Source organism: Vicugna pacos, chromosome 19 (assembly GCF_048564905.1).
Source record: "Vicugna pacos chromosome 19, VicPac4, whole genome shotgun sequence".
NCBI lineage: Eukaryota > Metazoa > Chordata > Mammalia > Artiodactyla > Camelidae > Vicugna > Vicugna pacos.
The window spans coordinates 38,128,465-38,146,578 of NC_133005.1; the positions used below are offsets into that span (position 1 = coordinate 38,128,465).

The following is an 18,114-nucleotide window of genomic DNA, read 5'->3' on the forward strand; positions in this document are numbered from 1 at the left end:
AGAAAGCAATCTAGACAATATATATATCCCAAAATAGTAACAATTATCCTTTAGTTGTGAGATTAGGGGTGGCGTTTATTTTATTCTTTTGCTACTGTGAATCTTTTTTTTCTATGACAATCTATTACTTATGTTATTTCTTTAACCATTTATTCAGCCTTCAGATGTGGTAGGCAAACAATTGTCTGGCATGTGCCACGAAGCTTCCACTGTTAATCAGTCACAATGAACTTAGACTCAGGCTCAGAATCCTTCTTAACACAGCACCCCCAACAGCCACCACCAGCCTCCTGGAGCTGGCAGATGAGAGGAAATCCAAATGGCCCATCTCGTGTGGACTGAGCAAGCCAAGGCAGGCTTTTGAGCACAGAGTAATTCAAGACCAGATGATGCAGGGAGGGACGGGCCTGTACAATGCTCCAGCCGCATAGCGTGGCCCACACTCCCAACCCTGACTGTTCCTGGTCGTCACTCTACAAAGGGACCAGCCACTTCTCAAAACCACAAAACCATGATCTTCAAATGAACAGGCAGGAGAAAACATCAAACCCAGTTCTCTGCTCACCTGATGGGAATGATGTTGGAAAACAAGAGGAGGAAGCGGATGATCTGCAGGTACCAGCGCCCGGCAAAGTGCTGGAGGGCGACCATGACCAGCGACACCACCACCAGAGCCCCAAAGAGGATCTTGGTGAGGCAGTTCACTTCCAGGTCAAACAGACCAATCTGTGGGACAACGCACAGAATGACGCTTCTGATTAGTGGTACAACCCTTAGCCCGCCCGGAGACCCGCCCCCCCCCAGACACCTCTGCCTGCTGAGACAGTGGGGGCCCGGTCTCTGGCTGCAAACCCTGGGCCCCACGGCTACAGACACCCAAGGCACTGCAACGAGCTCTGATTTCGATTTTTTCTTAATGACTTAAGATTTTGTCTTGGAAACACAGAAGCAACAGGCTGCTGCCGTCCTTGGTGGTGCCGTGCACTGCCTGGCCTGTACCGTCTGCACAGCAGCCTGTAAAGGGCCGCATCCCACACCCAGAGCGCTGCACCTCACCCCGATTCCATGTTGTCTGGAAATTCAGGGCACACAGACAGCACTGGTGGTACCTGATTTTTAGGTGCTGCATTAATGAACATTATTATTTTGACAATTACATATTTTAATGTGTTTTTTTAAAAGGAACCAGCATGTGAAACCCATAACTGCAGAAACATGGCCCCAGATAAAGCTGAAACACCCAATAAGTGACATTTACAGGTGTGACGATGGTCATTACCGGCAGTTGTGACGGTGGGGTGAGACAGCGGGTATTTGGTCACGGTACCTACAAAGGAGACCCTTCTGCAATTTTCTGACCATTAGAAACCGGAGAGGGTCACGGTGAGAAGTGGGCATCACGGGGCAACGAGGCAGACCGCAGAGCTGACTCCGCACCCCATGCCGCGGCCACTCGCTCAGCCCAGCGTGGGTCTGAATCCGGGTCTACGCAGCCCGGCCAGCGCATGGCACTTCCCCGGGACGCTCCTCCTCCCTAAGGCGAGGCTGTAGCAGCCCCCGTGCTCACAGGCTGGGGAGCACAGAACACGGCAAACAGGCTCAGCCGTCCACTTTGAAAGCTTTTAAAACTTCCATGTGCCAGAGACAGGCAGCCCTCGTCTAACTGTGCTTCCACCTTTACCTGCGTTTTTCACCAGTCGAAGGTTTGTGGCAACCCTGTGTCACCAAATGGTGTTTAACATTTTTAGCAATGAAGTACTTTTAAATCAATGTATGTACACCCTTTAAATTTCTAGACATAAGGCTATTACTGGACACTTCATAGACAAGAGTACAGTGTAAACACAACTTCCCCATGCACTGGGAAACCAAAACGTTCATGTGACTTGTTTCATTGTCATCATCGTGGAACCCGTCCACAGCATCTCCGAGGGCTGCCGGCACACAGGGACACACATTCACCACGCGCCCATATTTACAGATACACACACCTACACACACATACACACGGGAAAAGATGGTAACTTTGTATAAATGAAATCATACCATTAAGTGCCCCCCGTTTTTAAATCTAGCGCCTCACCCCACCAACACCCCTTCTCAAACGACATCAGGTCAGGAAGCTCTGGCGAGGAAGCACACCCCGAGACCGCGCACACACCTTACTTCGAGGATTTGAGGTATTCATGACGCTCCGGAGCTCTCTCCCCGTGTAAAGAACACCACCCACAACAGTACCTAAAACGAGAAAAACACGACCCAAAGAATCGTTAGTCCAGACAAGCAGGCTTACAGAGAGGAGTCTGACCCGCCTGAGAAGACATCCTGTCACTCCAGCACCCACACCATGAGAATGTCCCCAAGTTTACGCCGGGGCCAACCAAGATCTCCGTCCACACCGACGAGATCAAAGCCCCCAGCCACGTGTGGCCGCTCACAGTTAAACTCAATTGAAATTAAATGAAACACAGTTGCCCATTTTCACTTGGCCACATTTCCGGTTCAACAGTCACATAAGGCTAGTGGCCGCCACGCAGACAGGGAAGACACAGAGCACTTCCACTATTGCTAAGAGTTCTACTGGTCAGTGCTGGTCTCTGGGGTCCGACAGCCTCTGACAGCAGAAGAGGTGGGGGAGCAACGCTCTGCCCTTTATGCCACTGACCTGAGAGCTTCCAGGGGTGCCTAGAACTTCCTAAACTTCATGGCCTAGTGAACACACCCCTCTCAGTAGGGCACGTTCTTCCCGCTAAGTGATTCCTTTCAGATTTGGGGTGTAACGAGCACACTTGGGGGATGTCTGTCTAGATGACAATTCGTTCCTGAGAACTTCCCGCTCCATCCCTGCCTGCAGCACAATAATGAAAGACAGCAATCCTTGTAAAGAGTTCCTAGAAGAAACACAAATGGCCAATTAACATTAGAAAAGGTGCCTAACCTAAGGGATAATCAACGAATGGCCATTTTTAAGCCTATCCTACTGCAATGAAATCCAAAAAACTGAGAACATCCAGGGTCAGCCAAGAGGCGGGGAACTAGACTCTGTCATGCATGATGCTGGCCGGGGTGTAAACTGGAATAGCCTGATTTAGAGGGAGGATTGGCGATAATCTGTCAGAAACGTACCTTTGTCTCCCCTTTTCAGTGTGTGCCAGGAAGACGCTCCACACAGTGGGGGAGACGGACAACTGAGAAAGAAAGCAAGACCCTGGGTAATCACGGAGCGCGGCACGTGACACAAGCAGAGGAAGACAGGAGAGGACTGGGGAGGCTGCTGGTATGTACTGGGCGGGCAGGGACACAGTCTCTGAGTTGAGAACATCTGAGCAGAAGCTTGAAGCAAGAGAAGGGCCAGCCCACCAAGCTCTCAGGAAAGACCCGAGGAATACAGACGAGCTGGTCTCCGCCGGATAAAGATAAAGAAAACCCCTAAGCTTCTCTCCTCTGGCCCCTGGCTCTCGGAGTGCCGCCCTCAGAGGGCTGTACCAAAACACTCGGGGAGGCTGAAACAGAGGTGGGAACCGAGCCCAACCCCACAGGAGGTGCCAGGGCCGTGTCTCCTGGACAAAGAGCCCTGGGTGGAGACACTGAGGTCCCCACAACTTAACGCACACAGTGTTCTGCACAATGTGATTCCCTTCCAGAGAGGTTCTCGGCAGATGGCAGGTCGGCGAGAGCAGGCTCCCGGGCAGATGGCAGGCTCCAGTGAGCGCAGGCCCGGCCCCGCGGCAGATGGTCCGACAGTGGGAGCCGAGCCTGGGCTGAGCAGGGGTGGCTGCAGGCCACTGCACTCACTCCGGGGTGGGTCTCAACCCTGATGACCAGGGCTCAAGAGGGTCCAGGACAGGGGCCCCTGAAGGGAGTGTCCCCTGTCCAGCACTGGCCAGTCTCAATGCCTCTAAAGGCTGCTGTAAACAGCCATCCCCCAACACCTCTCTGTGCTCAAGGCCAAAACTGCCTCCAGGAGATGCAGAGCCCGGCCTCAGTCACCCAAGGCGGCAGCACGCCCACCGGCAGCCCACAGAGCTGCACTGGTTAGGTCTGCCCGGGGCTTTAAAGGTTTATAATTTGTAGCCAACTTCTAAACACAGGAGCTTTCATATAAAAAAGAGGTTCTGGCTTATTCTGGAAAATTGGAAGATCTGATGCCGCTGGGTCTGTAGTCCTCACCCTGTTCGCAGCAGGTGGTGAGCACAGACACTCCGTTTAGCCTGGCCCCGCTCATCACAGTCCCCACCCAGACCTTGAAGACCACCTGACCCAAGCCCCTTCACCCCCAGACCTCTGCCCCTGCTTCCTCTGCTGTCACTCCTGCGGTCCCTCCTTGTCCCCACCACCCTCCTCACTCTCGCCCTCTGCCGCCTGCAGACCGCGGCATCCTCTCCATCCCGCCAGCCAGCATCTCCACCAAGCCAAGCTGCTGTGGTCAGGAACTTCACAAGTCCTTCCGAACTCTCCACGGCTGTGTGCAGCTGGGTCAGAACTACACCGTGACTCCTTTGTTCCTCATTCGCAACAAGGTAAGCAAGCAAGTAGATGCTGCTGGGACGTTCAAGTGTGTGATCCAAGGACAAGCCCCGAGGAACAGGGTATAAACCAGCTGGGCATTACCAGACTCACGGGGCAAGGCACACGTGGTGTGACCTGCGTGCTGGTGACACACAGCAGGGCCACACAGATCCATCTGCTACAGACTGGAGCGTGGGGGAAGTGGAGCAAGAAACCGTTCCCTCTCCACGGAGTCTGAGAAGGACTGAAGTCTGTAACATCCAGGCTCCTTCTCTGCCAAGCACCCCCACTATCTGCCTCCCCATCCCTTTCCTATCACCGCCCCAGTGACTCCTCAGCCTAGCAGCACTGTGTGGGGTCACCATGGTAACTGCATCCTCTACAAACTGATGCCAGCCAATGCAGCTGGACCCTTAGCATCGCCTGGCAAGCTTTCTTCTTCTTTAAACTTCCAACTGATAACAGTGGAGTGACCAAGACACAAGAGTTAGATTCTAAAGGGAATTAAAAAGTGAAATCTCATATAATTAAGAGTACGCCTGATGGCTGTTTTTCTAGTTGAGCAACAGAAGAAAACAGCTCGCACTTAATTCTGCGTTTGCATTAGAATCAGAGTGCAGTCAGCAGTCTACTGGGTGAGAAGTAGGGGAAACTGAGGTCAGCTAGGAAAATGTTAACTGCCCAGCTCCTCAATCTCCCTCCAAAACATACGCCCACTGAAGGGCATGGGAGGCAGTGCCACTGAATCACTGGAATCACAGCTCTCTCCCTGTCTTCCTACATCACCAAGCACAAAGAGAAGAATTCAAACAAGTGATAAAATGCATGTTTTAACTGCAGAGCACATTTCTGATGAACCGTCTGAAATCTTTTCTCCCATCTTCAAGATCCCAATTCACCTTCCATTCTCCCCCTCCCAGGAGATGATCTCTTCAGGGCTGTGTGACCTTAGGCAAGTTGCTTAACCTCTCTGAGACACAATTCTTCATTCCATTAAATGTCCTCATTTCATGTTGTGAGATCAAAGCAAGAGAATGGCAGCAAAAGTAAAAAGTACCAGACGAACAAGACTCACTATTGTTAACCTCTGACATTCAGGCTGACAAGCCTTTTCAAACTCATCCCCTCCACCTCAGAATTCTTCACGTCCTCACGAAAGCACCTTCCCTTTTCACTGGTTTCAGAGGAAATCACAGAACTCTCCTTCCTCCCATCTCGTCTGCCGTCTGTATTAAGCTGAGAGTAATGTATAAACCCATGAAGGTGGGCACAAGGATCCCCTGGGAAACCACAGCACCAGACCTAGCAACGGAGCTTGGCGCTGTCACGAGAAGGTGCTAAATAAAGATGTGCTGCATGGAAAGAAAGAAAGTAGGAAAGAGAGAAGAAAATCACCAGAACGAAAACCAAACAGACACGTGCACGTGTATTTCTTATGGAAATATTAACATCATCAAAACAAGTGCCGAGCAAACTAATCGTCAGTCACCCCTACCCTGACTCACCCAAGGGCAACCACTACCTTGAGTGCAAAAAGGGAAGTGTGTACCGTTCACGGCACAGCCCGGCGAGGAGACGGGCACATCCCCAGTATCCCCGACCTCAGTCCTGCCGGTGCCAGGTGCACACAACCGGGTTTTAACCCCACCTGTTCTGACCTCCTCAGCACCTCCCTCTGATCCACCTGAAGACACAGGCGTGTATCACAGGATGTTCTCCAGCCCAAAGTGAGTGCCAGCTTGTGCTCCGTCTCCAGTCCCCATCAGGCTGTGGCTTCACACCAAGCCACCAGCACAAATCGGTCCAAGTGTCTGGAGCCGCGGTTGGAGCCGAAGGAAGACCCCCTTCGCTAGTTATTTGTCCTAACTTCACTCCTTAAACCACGATGCATTCCAGCTAGAGCCAATATTTTCATCTAAAACCACATTAAACACTCCAAAGAAAACACTGGTGTACATTTATAATTTTAGAGCAGCGAAGATTTTTCTCAGCATGTCACAAAAACCAGAAACCGTAAAGAAAAAAGCGTCGGTAGGTCTGACTATATAAAAAGTTAAACCTTCGTGCCGAAACGTGAATGAGATCAACTGGGGAATGGTAACTGCAATTAAGATGACAAACAGACGGATGAGAGCCTGATGGTGTAGAGTGTAGAAGTCATGTTTTTAAATGAGCCCATCAAAGAGAAGAATGGGCACGAGGCATAAACTGGCAATTTGCACAGAGTTTTTTTTTAACGCAAGTAAACTAAACACAAAGGAAGATGTTCAACTTCACAGATTATTTTTTAAAGCCACATCAATATGTTAGATATTTATTCAATGTCCTTCAAATCGGCAAAAATGTAAAAGTCAAACAACACGGTACTGGTGAAGGTGCATGTGTAAGGTCACCAGAGTGTGACTCAGAGGAGGGAAGTGTGCCACGAGAACGGAAACGCACAAGGCAGAGACCCTCCGGCTCAATATGGTGACAACACCAACACTGAGAATTTCTACCTGGAAAAACCAACCAAACAAAGCACATCACAGACAAAAACACAAGACAGGCAAGGGACTGTGGGAAAATGCTCGTGGCACGTAAGAGATGATCATCTGATACTCCTTCTTCTGGAGAGCATTCTTCCGAGCTAACAACAAAAAGAACCCAGACGGCAAACTGATGGACCAAAATATTAAGAAACGGCTCACACCTGGAAAGACGTTCCGCCACTCACAGCTAAAGAAATAAAAGTGAAAACAATTAATAACAAGACACCATTTACCCCCTAACAGACTGGAGACCCATAAAACAGTATTTTTAACTCCTGAATATTAAATACACCACAAAAGTTTTTTAAAAGCCAGATGACATACATACGGAATCTAAAAAATAAAACTAGTGAATTTAACGAAAGAGAAACAGACTCACAGGTAACAGAGAACTAGTGGTCACGGGTGGGAAGGGGGAAGTGGGGAGGGGCAGAGAAGAGGAGGGTGCTAAGAGGTACCAACTACTATGTATAAAATAAATAAGCTACAAGGGTACACTGTACAACACAGGGAATAAAGCCAACATTTTATCGTAACTACAAATGAAATATTAACCTTTAAAAATTCTGTATCACTATGTTGCATACCTGAAACTTCTATAATATTGTACATTAACTGTATGTCAATAAAAAAAAAAGAAACTTCAAAAAAGGGAAAAAAAAAAAACAGATGACGAATGGAATGGGAGAAAAAGGATATGAGGTTTAGGCATTAGAAATGAGAAACTCTTACAAATGATTAAGGAAAAGATAAGAACCACAACAGAACAATGACTAAAGGACAAAAACGTAACTGACAAAAGAAGAAACAAAACACATGCAGGCAAAGATGGCCCACCTTCCCGATAATCTGCAAAACGCACATTGAAAAAATTCTTTTTCAACCCAAGTTATTAAAGATTAAGAAGAATAACTAATTACTTGTTAGCTAATGATTTCAAAGTGGAGAAAACTGGTGGGGAAGAGAAACTAGCTCAGGGAGATTTGGGGGGAGAGTGGCCCGGGAGAGGCAGGGGTGGAGGGGCTGCTGCCTGCGCTGTGTGGCCGTGGCCTTGGTGTGGCCAGTGAGCAGTGGCCTGTGTGGAATCTTAAGGACCAATTTCTCACTTCTTTAGTCACCAAGTAACTGAGAACATTCCAGATTGTGGTGCGAATACAGGCCAGCAGTGGAAAGGGAAAGGCAAAAAGCCTCGAGGGAGCAGTCATCCCTGTCTATTTGCATTGAGTCTGTGGGATCTGAGCTGGTCACTGCTTTCCTTGCCAAACAGCATCCCGATTGAGAGTTTGGGGTTTTTTTTTTTTTTTGGTACTAAAGAGCCACAAAGCAGCATCAAGCAGAGGAAAATGGGCTGGTAGGAGAGGGAGAGAGAGAGAGCATGCTTGAAAAGGGAAAAAATTGATTCCTCCCACAGTAAAGACAGAAAGGTGTCAGCAGTGGAATTGTAAGTTAATAATAATATATAATTATAAATGTGATATAATAATGATAGCTGCATAGTGAGTTCTGCTTCTGAGGCCAAGTCTCTGGGTTCACGCCCCATCTTTGCCTCTCATCTGCTGTGTGACCTCAGGCAAGTTACTTTAACCTCACTGGAGGAGGCTCAGTTTCCTCGCCTGCAGAATGGGCATAATATGCGCACAAGCCCGCGTGGCGCCGCTGGGAGGGCGAGCGGAACGCGGAACACACGTGAGGGGCCCGGCATCGTGCTGGGCAGATGGGCGGCCCCCCTGGTGTCAACCCCAGCGCTGCAGACCAGGCTCAGCCCCTGGACCCCCTTCAGCTCAGTTCCACCCCAGTGTTCGAACCTTTTCTTCCTGCACCCCAACAGGCCATTGTGCAAACTCGGCTGTGGAGTCCACGGACTTAGGCAATCTCCACGTTAGTGTGGAGTCTTGAAACACTGAGGACCCAGCTCAGGCCTACAGCCCCCTCCTGGGCCCCTGTTCCAGCAGGACGGGCTGGGCAGTCCCCAGGGACACAGCTTCCAGCCAGAACGAGCAGGCTGATCCAGTTTCTGGTACAGATTAGGACGTCAATCTGGAGTGGCAATTAAGGGCTATTGGCAGAATGGGCGCTGTGGCAAAGTCCACGGGCCAGAGCGGCTTGTCCGCCCAAAGTCTCCAAGGGCCCGAGGGGCGATCAGATGTCAGCTTAACTCCCTGGAGGCGCAGGAGCAAGTGGAAAACACCATTTGACTGACAACTAATTTTCCCAACTGACAGATGATTATTCTCATTATACAAACGATTTTCTTTCCTTGGCAAATTGCTAACATATTCTCCCAAAGGGCGCCGTACCTGACGCGATGACCGTGCCAGCCCAGAGCGCGTTCTCGATGCTCAGACTCTCGCTGATCGGAGGGTCGCTGTCCTCCTGCAAAAGACCAAATGGACACATGCTGACCTACGGAGGTTTGGGGAGAACCCGCTGGCAGTTTCCAGCCTGCTCCTCTCAAGACAGGAAGAGAGGACGACTCCCATTTGGAAACCCCCAGCCCAGCCGGGAGAGAAGGGCCGAGCTCATAAACCATCATCCATGGACCTTTCACCCCCGTGGAAATACCTGAAAACGCTGGTTCATGACTTAAGAAACACTGAAGAAATGCTTTACAAGGTGAGAACCAGAATGCAGAGGAAACCAAACAGAAACAGCCCTTTGCTGGCCAGTCTAAGGGCTTACAGAGCAAGAGCAGACACCGTTTAACGTGGGTTCTATGAGTCTACTGTCCCAGATTCCTGGAACAATTCAAATCCAAATTTAATTTCTATTCTGAAAGGCTGAGGAGCAGCTTAAAAATTATAACCATGGTGGACAGGACTTGCGGGAATAAAAGCAGACGTGGTTCACGTGAAGGAGACGGAAGGAGTAACTGCTTTTGGACACCAGCGTGAACGCTGATTCTAACACCACCTGGCTCGAAGCTGTCAGGTGATTCAAGCTGCGCAGAGGCTGGAAGAAAATCGCAGTGTGTCGATTTTACTAAGAAACACATGACAGTTTTCAAGGCGGGGCCTTCTTAAGGGAGCTGCACCCCGCCTGGCGTAAAGCTACTCCCCGGCTGACCGGCAAGCCCCCCGCAGGCCCTCCCCGCGGACACGCGCTCCACGCCAGGCGCCGGGTCAAGCCCAGAGTACTCACTCGGGTGAAAGTACCCACGAAGTTGTGAATGTCGATGTTCGGCTCCTCCGCGTAGACGTACGAGCGAATCTGAAGGAGATCCTGTTCGACAACAGTGACGTTTCAGAGGCAAAACAAAGTCGGTGTCTGATTAAAGGGACCTCAGGAAGCACCCACTATTTTTCAAAAGCAAGTGTATTTTCCAAACAGGCTCTCAAAACCCCCAGGGCAGGTGGGAAAACAGAGGGAAACCTTCCAGTCAGTAAGCTTAGCAGTCGCTGCCCACCGTATCCCAAGACAGCCCAAGACCCTGAAGTGAAGACTCTGCGCTGACCTGCGTTTGCCCAGCATTTCCACAGATCACTGTGGGTGCAGGTCCCCGTCCCCTGTAGGCTGCTTTACAAGAGTTGTTCCTACCGGTTAAAATACTCATTCAACAAAGGGCGATGGGGCACCTACCCTGTGCAAAGCCTTGGAAAGGCCAGAGGGGTGAAAAAGTGAAGAACAAACACCTTGTACCCATGAGGATGGATGGCTACTGTCCAAAAAACAAAAAAATTAGTACTGGTGAGGACGTAGAGGAAACTGGAACCCTTGCGTACTGCTGGTGGGGATACAAAATGGTGTGGAAAACAGCATGATGGCTCCTCAAAAAGTTAAACACAGGATTACCACGTAAACAGTGATTCCACTTGAAGAATCAAAAGCAGGGTCTCAAAAAGATATCTGGACACCCATGTTCACAGCAGCATTATTCACACCATCCAAAGGGTGGAAATAACCCAAGTGTCCATTGATGGATGCGTGGATAAAAACAGGGTCGGTACACACAACAGACTATCACTCGGCCTTAAAAAGGACGGAAATTCTGACACGGGCTACAGCACGGAGGAACTGTGAAGATACTGTGCTAAGTGAAACAAGCCAGTCACAGAGAGACAGACACCACAGGGTCCCACTGCCTTGAGGCACCTACAGCAGGCATATTCGGAGAGACAGAAGGAGAATGGTGGTGGCCAGGGGCTGGGGGAAGAGGGGAAAGGGAGGTGGTGCTTAACAGGTACAGAGTTTTGTCTTCCGTGATGAGGAGCCATGGAGATGGCGGTGGCGGGTGTGCAACAACGTGAAAGTCCTTCACGCCACCGAACTGTCTGCTTAAAAATGCAGACGGTAAATTTTGTGTGTCTTCTGCCCCCATAAAAAAAAGACTGGGGAAAACCTAATGAAGTGGCCAAATTCAGGCCACGATGCTGCTTAGCAACAAGGGTCTGGAGTGGAGCAGGGGCCACCGGCCGCGCTCTCAGCAGGCCCTGTGCTCCCTGCACACCACCCAGGAGGCCCCGCAGGCAGATGCACGTGCAGCGTGGCTTCTACATACTGACAAGAAAAGGCCCAGGGACACAAAGTGAAAAGAAAAAGCTGTGGGAACCACACTCCACCACCAAGTGTGCAGTTGTACGTTTGTAAGGAAGTGTGCTAAAAACGACACGGAAAGTCACCACCGACTTCACACGATGCCCCGGGGGAGAAGGTAAGCTCTGGGGCAGAGGCTGCGAGCAGCACGTTTCACTTTTTCCTGCAGAGCTCGCTAAACAATGTGAGTTTTTAAAAATAAATAAATAAATGAATGAATGAATGAATGAATGAATAAGAACATATTCACGTATGACTCAGGTGAAGCCTTCCACACCATTCTTTTCATCTATGACTTTGTCAAAACGCTGCTCCCTAATCAGACCCTTTCTGTCCCTAAGGCTGAGAATTCCCTGGTGGCACAGATGGTGGCATCTTATCTGTCTCTGGACCTCAGCGCAAGCCTGGAGCAGGTGAACGTTTATGAAGCTGGGTGATGCCTCCAGAGGGCACACCAAGGAAGGAGCTCCGCGCTGCAGGAACAGCAGCGCCTCTCAATTCTAGACTCTTCCAGGCTGTCTCCTGAAGAGAGCGCCTCCAACCACGCTGAGGATCACAGTCCTTTCTTCGAAGGAATCTTACCAGGAAGTGGAACATGTCACCCAGATAAAACCAGAACCCCCTTGCTGGATTAGCCCCATCTCAGGGGCACAATGGTGCCTGCAGCGACCTCCTGACCACAGTTAGAAACTCACCAGAATTCCTGGTCTAAAAAATAGTAATAATGCTGGTGCTACTTCACTTCCGACTGGCCAGGAGGAATCATTAGTCCCGTGGGCACGTGTATGGCTCCGTTAACTCCACTGGGACACTGAACTTTCTCCTCACAGGATGTGGTCAGGAGCAGCATTAATAAGCGTGGCCACAAGCCCAGAAGAACTTCTGTGTTCTGTTTGGTCCGTTCAGACCGCCTACAGGACATGTCAGTCTCTGGGCGTTTAAATTACATTTTGTGATTCTGTAACTAGTCCAGAGGCCACGTCCAACCCACGTGGCTTGCAATTAAACTTACTCTTTGGCTCCCCCCCCACCTCACTCTAGAGATTATGGCATGAGTGATGTGGGGCTGGTGGGCAAGTGGGGGGCCATGAGGAGTTCTGAGGGCCGGTTGGTTCCAACTACAGTGACTGTCCCCTTAGACAGGACCTGTGTGCTGTTCCACACACTGCTCTACACGCTGTTCCAGGCACTGGGCACACAGCAGTGAACACACAGGACAGAACCTTGCTTTCAAAGATACTGCCTTGAAGTGAGTGGAGGGGGGAGCGGCGCAAGGAGAGGGTAGGCAGGAAATGCGTCTCTGATGAGGGGACTTGCACACAAAACCCAGGAGACGTGCGTATGGTCGTTCCTGGTGGAGAAGAGCAAGGTCAAATGTCGGGGGGCAGAAGCACCCCTGACGGAGAGGCCAGGGTGGCTGCAGCCGGCGGGCAGAGGGGGGAGGGCAAAAGCCGAGGTCAGGGCCTGAGCAGAAGCACCAGGACCTCAGGACAGATTCCCAGTAAGCTGGCACGCCCGCAGCGATTCCGAGCAGAGGACTGAGGTGCTCTGGGCTGTGTGTTTATTTTACACCAGGCACCTCATCAAGGAGTCTGAGCATCCCTCCGAAGAGCCCCACCCCCACAGGCTGGGTCTGCGTCCACAAGGCCACTCTCCTTGGAACCAGCAAGCGCTCAAGGCTCTCCAGAACCCCCCTCACACCTGACGTCCCACGTCTGGCCCCTGAGGGGTCTGAGTTGGAGAGCCCTGCGAGGACACAGGTGCCAGCTGGTGCTTCTGCGGGGAAAGCTACTCACGGCGGCGGTGGGGAGCCTCTGCGTGCAGGCCACGGGGAGCCGAAGCTTCCAGTCCGTCTCCCCGTCCAGCTGATCCGTCCGCAAGAAGCAAGACCCTGTTGGGGGAAGGCAGGCGCGGTCTACTCCCCTGCAATTCATGAATCCCTCCCTTGGTGGCGCTGAGCAGCTCCCACTCCGGTCCTTGTGAAAACGGCCAGCCCACGGCCAATGACAGAAAGGGAAAAACAAATACCCGATGTCCCAGTTCCTCCGGGAGCTCTGGGGTCAAATCCTCACTCCACCGCCCACTCACAGGGGGAGGTCCGGCTGACTTCTTGACCGTGTGTCCTGTCCCCAAACTCACAAGCTTGCTGTAACGGATTCAGTGGGATGACTGCCCTCCCAGCACGGTGGCTGGCACGGGGTAACCATTTCAGCCTATTTGGGACAGGGGTTACAAGTCCCTTCTCAGGAACCAGACCTCCTGGGATCAAGTTCATGCTCCACCGCTCACTACTCACCTGCCCCAAGGCAGTGACTTACCCCCCCTGAGCCTCAGTTTCCCCGAGAGCACAAATGAAGATACTATGGCGCCAACCTCACATAGCGAGGGCTAAAGAGCTGATTCGTGCAAACTGCTCAGAATGCGGAAAGGACCACAGGGACCATGGAACCGTCTGCGGTGATGACCGGCTTGCATGTTTCATGCGTGCGTATTTCAGTCTGATGTACAAGTCTGAGCAATTAGCTCCATACTTCAGCAGAGAATCTACTGAATTCTCTGACACTGCAGTTAAGGCTTCTGAGAACTTTCAAGAAGATCTTTCCTAATTTTTTTTTTTTTAAAGCAAGAAAGAACACTCCTGGAACCCTAACCCATAACACATCGTTTTCATGGGACTGGGACACAAGAACCGATCTGCAGACAAAGCTGCAGTATTTAAAAGAAGACTGCTTTAACTAAGTTGCCTTCCACCCCGCCTCCGGATTACCTAATATATTATTAGTATAAAATGTCATCTGCACTTTTTATTCAATTCATAGTGAAACAGGCTGCTGCAACCTCAGAGGAATATGAATGCGAGTTTTTCCCGAGGCTCAAAGGCCTCCAATTGTGCCTAACTTGTGCCTAACGGCCAAGAGTGAAACAGCCTGTCTCCTCAGAACAGCTGAAATTTAAAAGTGAAATAAAAAGAAAGGAGATCTGAGTCATCTGATGGGGTGGACAGGCGGTGGGGCAGGCACACCGGGAAACATACTCGGCCTCCAAACCTGCGGACGCAGGACCTGTGGGCAGGGTGCGGAGGGCAGGCTGTCCTGCAACACTTCACATAAGGGACTTGAGCGCCCATGGATTCTGGGATCTGTGGGGTGGGGGGTCCTGGAACCAATCCCCCTCGGGCACCAAGGGACAGCTGTGACTGCAATGATTAGGGTCTTGGAAGAGACTTGAGAGGTTCGCTCGGACAAACGGGCTGTATCAGTAAATACACTGACGAGCAGAGGCGACTACGGCCCCACCGGCCCCACCACTCATAAGCCAGGGAGGAACAGGCCACCAGCCTCTCTCCCCGGCGTCTGCGCTGCCCCGTCTCCTGATGCATCTCCCAGTATTTCCTCAGGAGAGAGCTCATTTCTCTCTGCTTCTACTTGTTAGACCCACTTCCTCATCCCGCCAACTCCTGAGGCTGAGCTTAACGCGCGGCCCAGAGGGTTAGAGGGAGAACCGTGGCCCCTGGGTGTGACTTTCCCAGCTGTGACTCATGCATGGGGCCGACTATCTCTGTCCTGATCACAATCTACCAACCTGCCCTGCGTTCACCAAAAATCTTTTTTTTTTTAATGACAGCTCTCTATTAAGAGAAACATTTTTAATTTGCCTCTGTGGCTCCAAAATGATCATCTAACTTCTGTTACATTTTCAAATGATTATTTTGCCAAATTACCACTGAAAGGTTAATGGTTATTTCTGAAATTGATCCCAGATGTTTACCGTTTTTTTCTGATGTCCTCAGGAAGATCATGTCTGCAGGGACCCGCTGGTTCTGCGTTGGGAACAGAAAAGTGTAACTGTGAAGACGGGTGTGCGAGGTTTCCGCCCCCACCCCCGGCCCCCTCAGTGGGAGGGGGGCAGCCCAAACCAACAGCCCCTTTTAAGTTTCTGCCTCTGTCAAAGACAGATCTGGGGATTTATTTTGTTTTGAATCTGAAAAATCTTGCACACTGCTGCTACGTTACTAATCCCCTACTGAAATCTTATCTCTGTAAGAGAGTTTCTAGTCTTCTGGCGAATCCAACCATTACCTCCTGAAATTCCAACCAGAGGACCCGGCGGCCGAAAGCCTGCTCCCCTAGCCGGCTCTCCTCCAGGCTGCCTGCTGAAACTAAAGACATCCTTACGCTCGGCTCAAGCTTTCTGCTTCTGCCAATTTTCCGGGTTGATGGTTGGCTTCGAGTGGGGTTTTAATAAGGAAGCCAAGGAGCAGGAGGCAACGGAAGCTGTTCTCTAAAAAAGGAGGGACGCCAGCAGCAGCCCTCGTTTCACTGTGAACATTAACGTGTGTAATAACATAAAGAGGCCTGGGTGGTTCTTCAGAGCTGCCACCCAGAGGAACTTCACTCTACCTCAGATCGACTGTGAGGTCTCGGATTTAACCCTTTTAAAAGAGCACAGTTCATTTCCGGCAGAAACAAGCTACGATGCAATCCTCTTCTAATCAAATACTATTCCAAGACTCGACAGGGCCACCCCCCAAATCTAGTATCTTCCAAATGTACACATTAAAACGAGAGATCAGTGTTTGTTGGAGCAACAAACATACCAAAAATGCTAGTTTTTAAAATGCATTTTTAGCCTTTTCACTGTTCTCGTGTTACACTTAACCCCTACTCCTCATAAAATGACAGAAAAGCACAACGGTTAAGCCAAAAAGTACAAGCTAAAATTGTTCAAAAGGTAGATGACGAATATTTTTACGTGCTCATGCAGGCAGCAGACTGCTAGGAAAAACTTTGATACGTTAAAAAAAAAGACTTCAAAACAATAAACATCAAACAGGAAATCAAAACGTGCGTTTGGAAGCAGGATTTCTGGCTCACCAGCACACAGAGACCTTGAAAACCTGCCGTGTGTGTGTGTCATGGGGAGGAGATGTTTCTCCCCAGGCAAGGCTATTGGGTAGAATCCCAGAGAGCACACGTTCAGTTATTTACCAGACACACAAGTCACACATTGGGATTCGTGAAGTGATGGCGGTGACGTCCCACGCGCACCCGCCCGCACAGCCGCGGTCACACGCTGGGTGCGCCCCCACTCACCTTTTCAACAATGATAAGGTCTCCAACTTGGATGCTGGAACTCTTCACCTTCACCGTCCCTGCAAGGAAACAGGCCCAGGGTACAACACGTCTGAATCCGTCGCAATTCTGCATACGCCTCTCGAGAGAGAATCTCTCCCAGAAGCACGTGCTCCCTCTCCAGCCCAACACACAGCATCTCCTGTCTCTCTGAGAAAAGGTTCATCTACTGCAGAGACCGCTCCAAATCCTACCCTGTACAGCACTGCGTGACTCACATCCCGCACGTCAGATCTTCTGTCTCAACGGCGCCTTCGAAGCTATTCTAACTCAGGATATTAAAGATCCATTCAGCCTCTAACACACACACACACACAGAGAAATGAGGTAGAAAATGCAGAGCCAGATCCGCGGACAGAACGTCAACACTTAATTCTCACCACCGCCCAAAAGAAAGACGCTAACCCAGCATGACTTACTTTCTGTTAATTTGCAACTGCCGCACAGTACGGCTCGTGTGATTACGGTCAGACCACACAGCTTTGGTTGGATGTGCACCTGGGGAAACGGGAGCAGCCAACACTAAGCACTAAGTCCGTGCTAAGCGCAGCACAGATCCGGACATCCTGACTGCTTTATGTACCCTCTCAACAGCCGTCAGAAGACGCTTTATCCCTCATTTTCAGACAAGGAAAGTCGGCTCAGAGACGCCCCCATCCTGCCCTAGTCTCACAGGCAATGCAAGCCAGCACCAAGAGTCACACCCTCATCTGACTCTGGAGGCTGGGATGAAAAAAGAAAGCTTAGTTCAACTTGAAAAACACCTACTGAAGGGCCACATTCTGGGAATTCAAAAATCAAAGACAGTCCCCTTGCCCTAAAAAAGCTCACAGTCTCATACAGGAGGTGACAAGGCCGTCCTGTAACGAGCAGGCCAGCAGACAGGCCAGCAGACAACCTCAACTCTCCCAACAACTGTTCTCCCCAAAGGCCGATGGGCTTCCGCGCTTTTATACTTTAAAATGTAAAAACTGCTCTTGGCTCCCAGGCCGTATCAGAAAAAGAAAGGTGGAGGGCTGAACTTGGACCCCAGTGGCGGTCTGCAAACCCACGAGCTGGTGAGAAAGGCAGCCAGATGCTGTTGGTGCAAAGCAGGGTATGGACGGGTGGGAGTGGGTCTCGTGTCGGAAGGGACCAGAAAGGAAAGAGACCTCCGCCTCTGAAGGAGGACGGGGAACAGGGCCCAGCACACAGAGGGCACGGGCTTATCCACCCAACAGTCAAGCACCGTTAACTGAAGGCCTGCTGGGGGCCAGGTCTTCCGAGGGCGGGGACACCTCGGCCTCACTCTAGTGGAGGGAAGCAGGCAATAAACAAATAATGAATGAGTAGGATGGGGTGCGGGGAGGTACCAACAAAGGCTTCACAGGAGAGCTGAGGTCAGTATTAACCAGATGAGGGATGCTGGTTAC

General features: G+C 50.7%; 1 protein-coding gene across 1 annotated transcript in view; it reads right to left on the reverse strand.

The window, feature by feature from the left end:
• Positions 1-18,114, reverse strand: part of ATP9A (ATPase phospholipid transporting 9A (putative)) — a 116,558-nt gene that overhangs the window by 51,089 nt on the left and 47,355 nt on the right. Inside the window, exons 5-11 of the mRNA XM_031687693.2 lie at positions 16,664-16,722; positions 15,339-15,390; positions 13,367-13,461; positions 10,179-10,259; positions 9,338-9,413; positions 2,162-2,238; positions 566-726 (exon numbers count right to left, since the gene is read on the reverse strand). Of these exons, the coding sequence (XP_031543553.1) occupies positions 566-726; positions 2,162-2,238; positions 9,338-9,413; positions 10,179-10,259; positions 13,367-13,461; positions 15,339-15,390; positions 16,664-16,722 (601 nt within the window). The remainder of the gene's footprint in view (positions 1-565; positions 727-2,161; positions 2,239-9,337; positions 9,414-10,178; positions 10,260-13,366; positions 13,462-15,338; positions 15,391-16,663; positions 16,723-18,114) is intronic.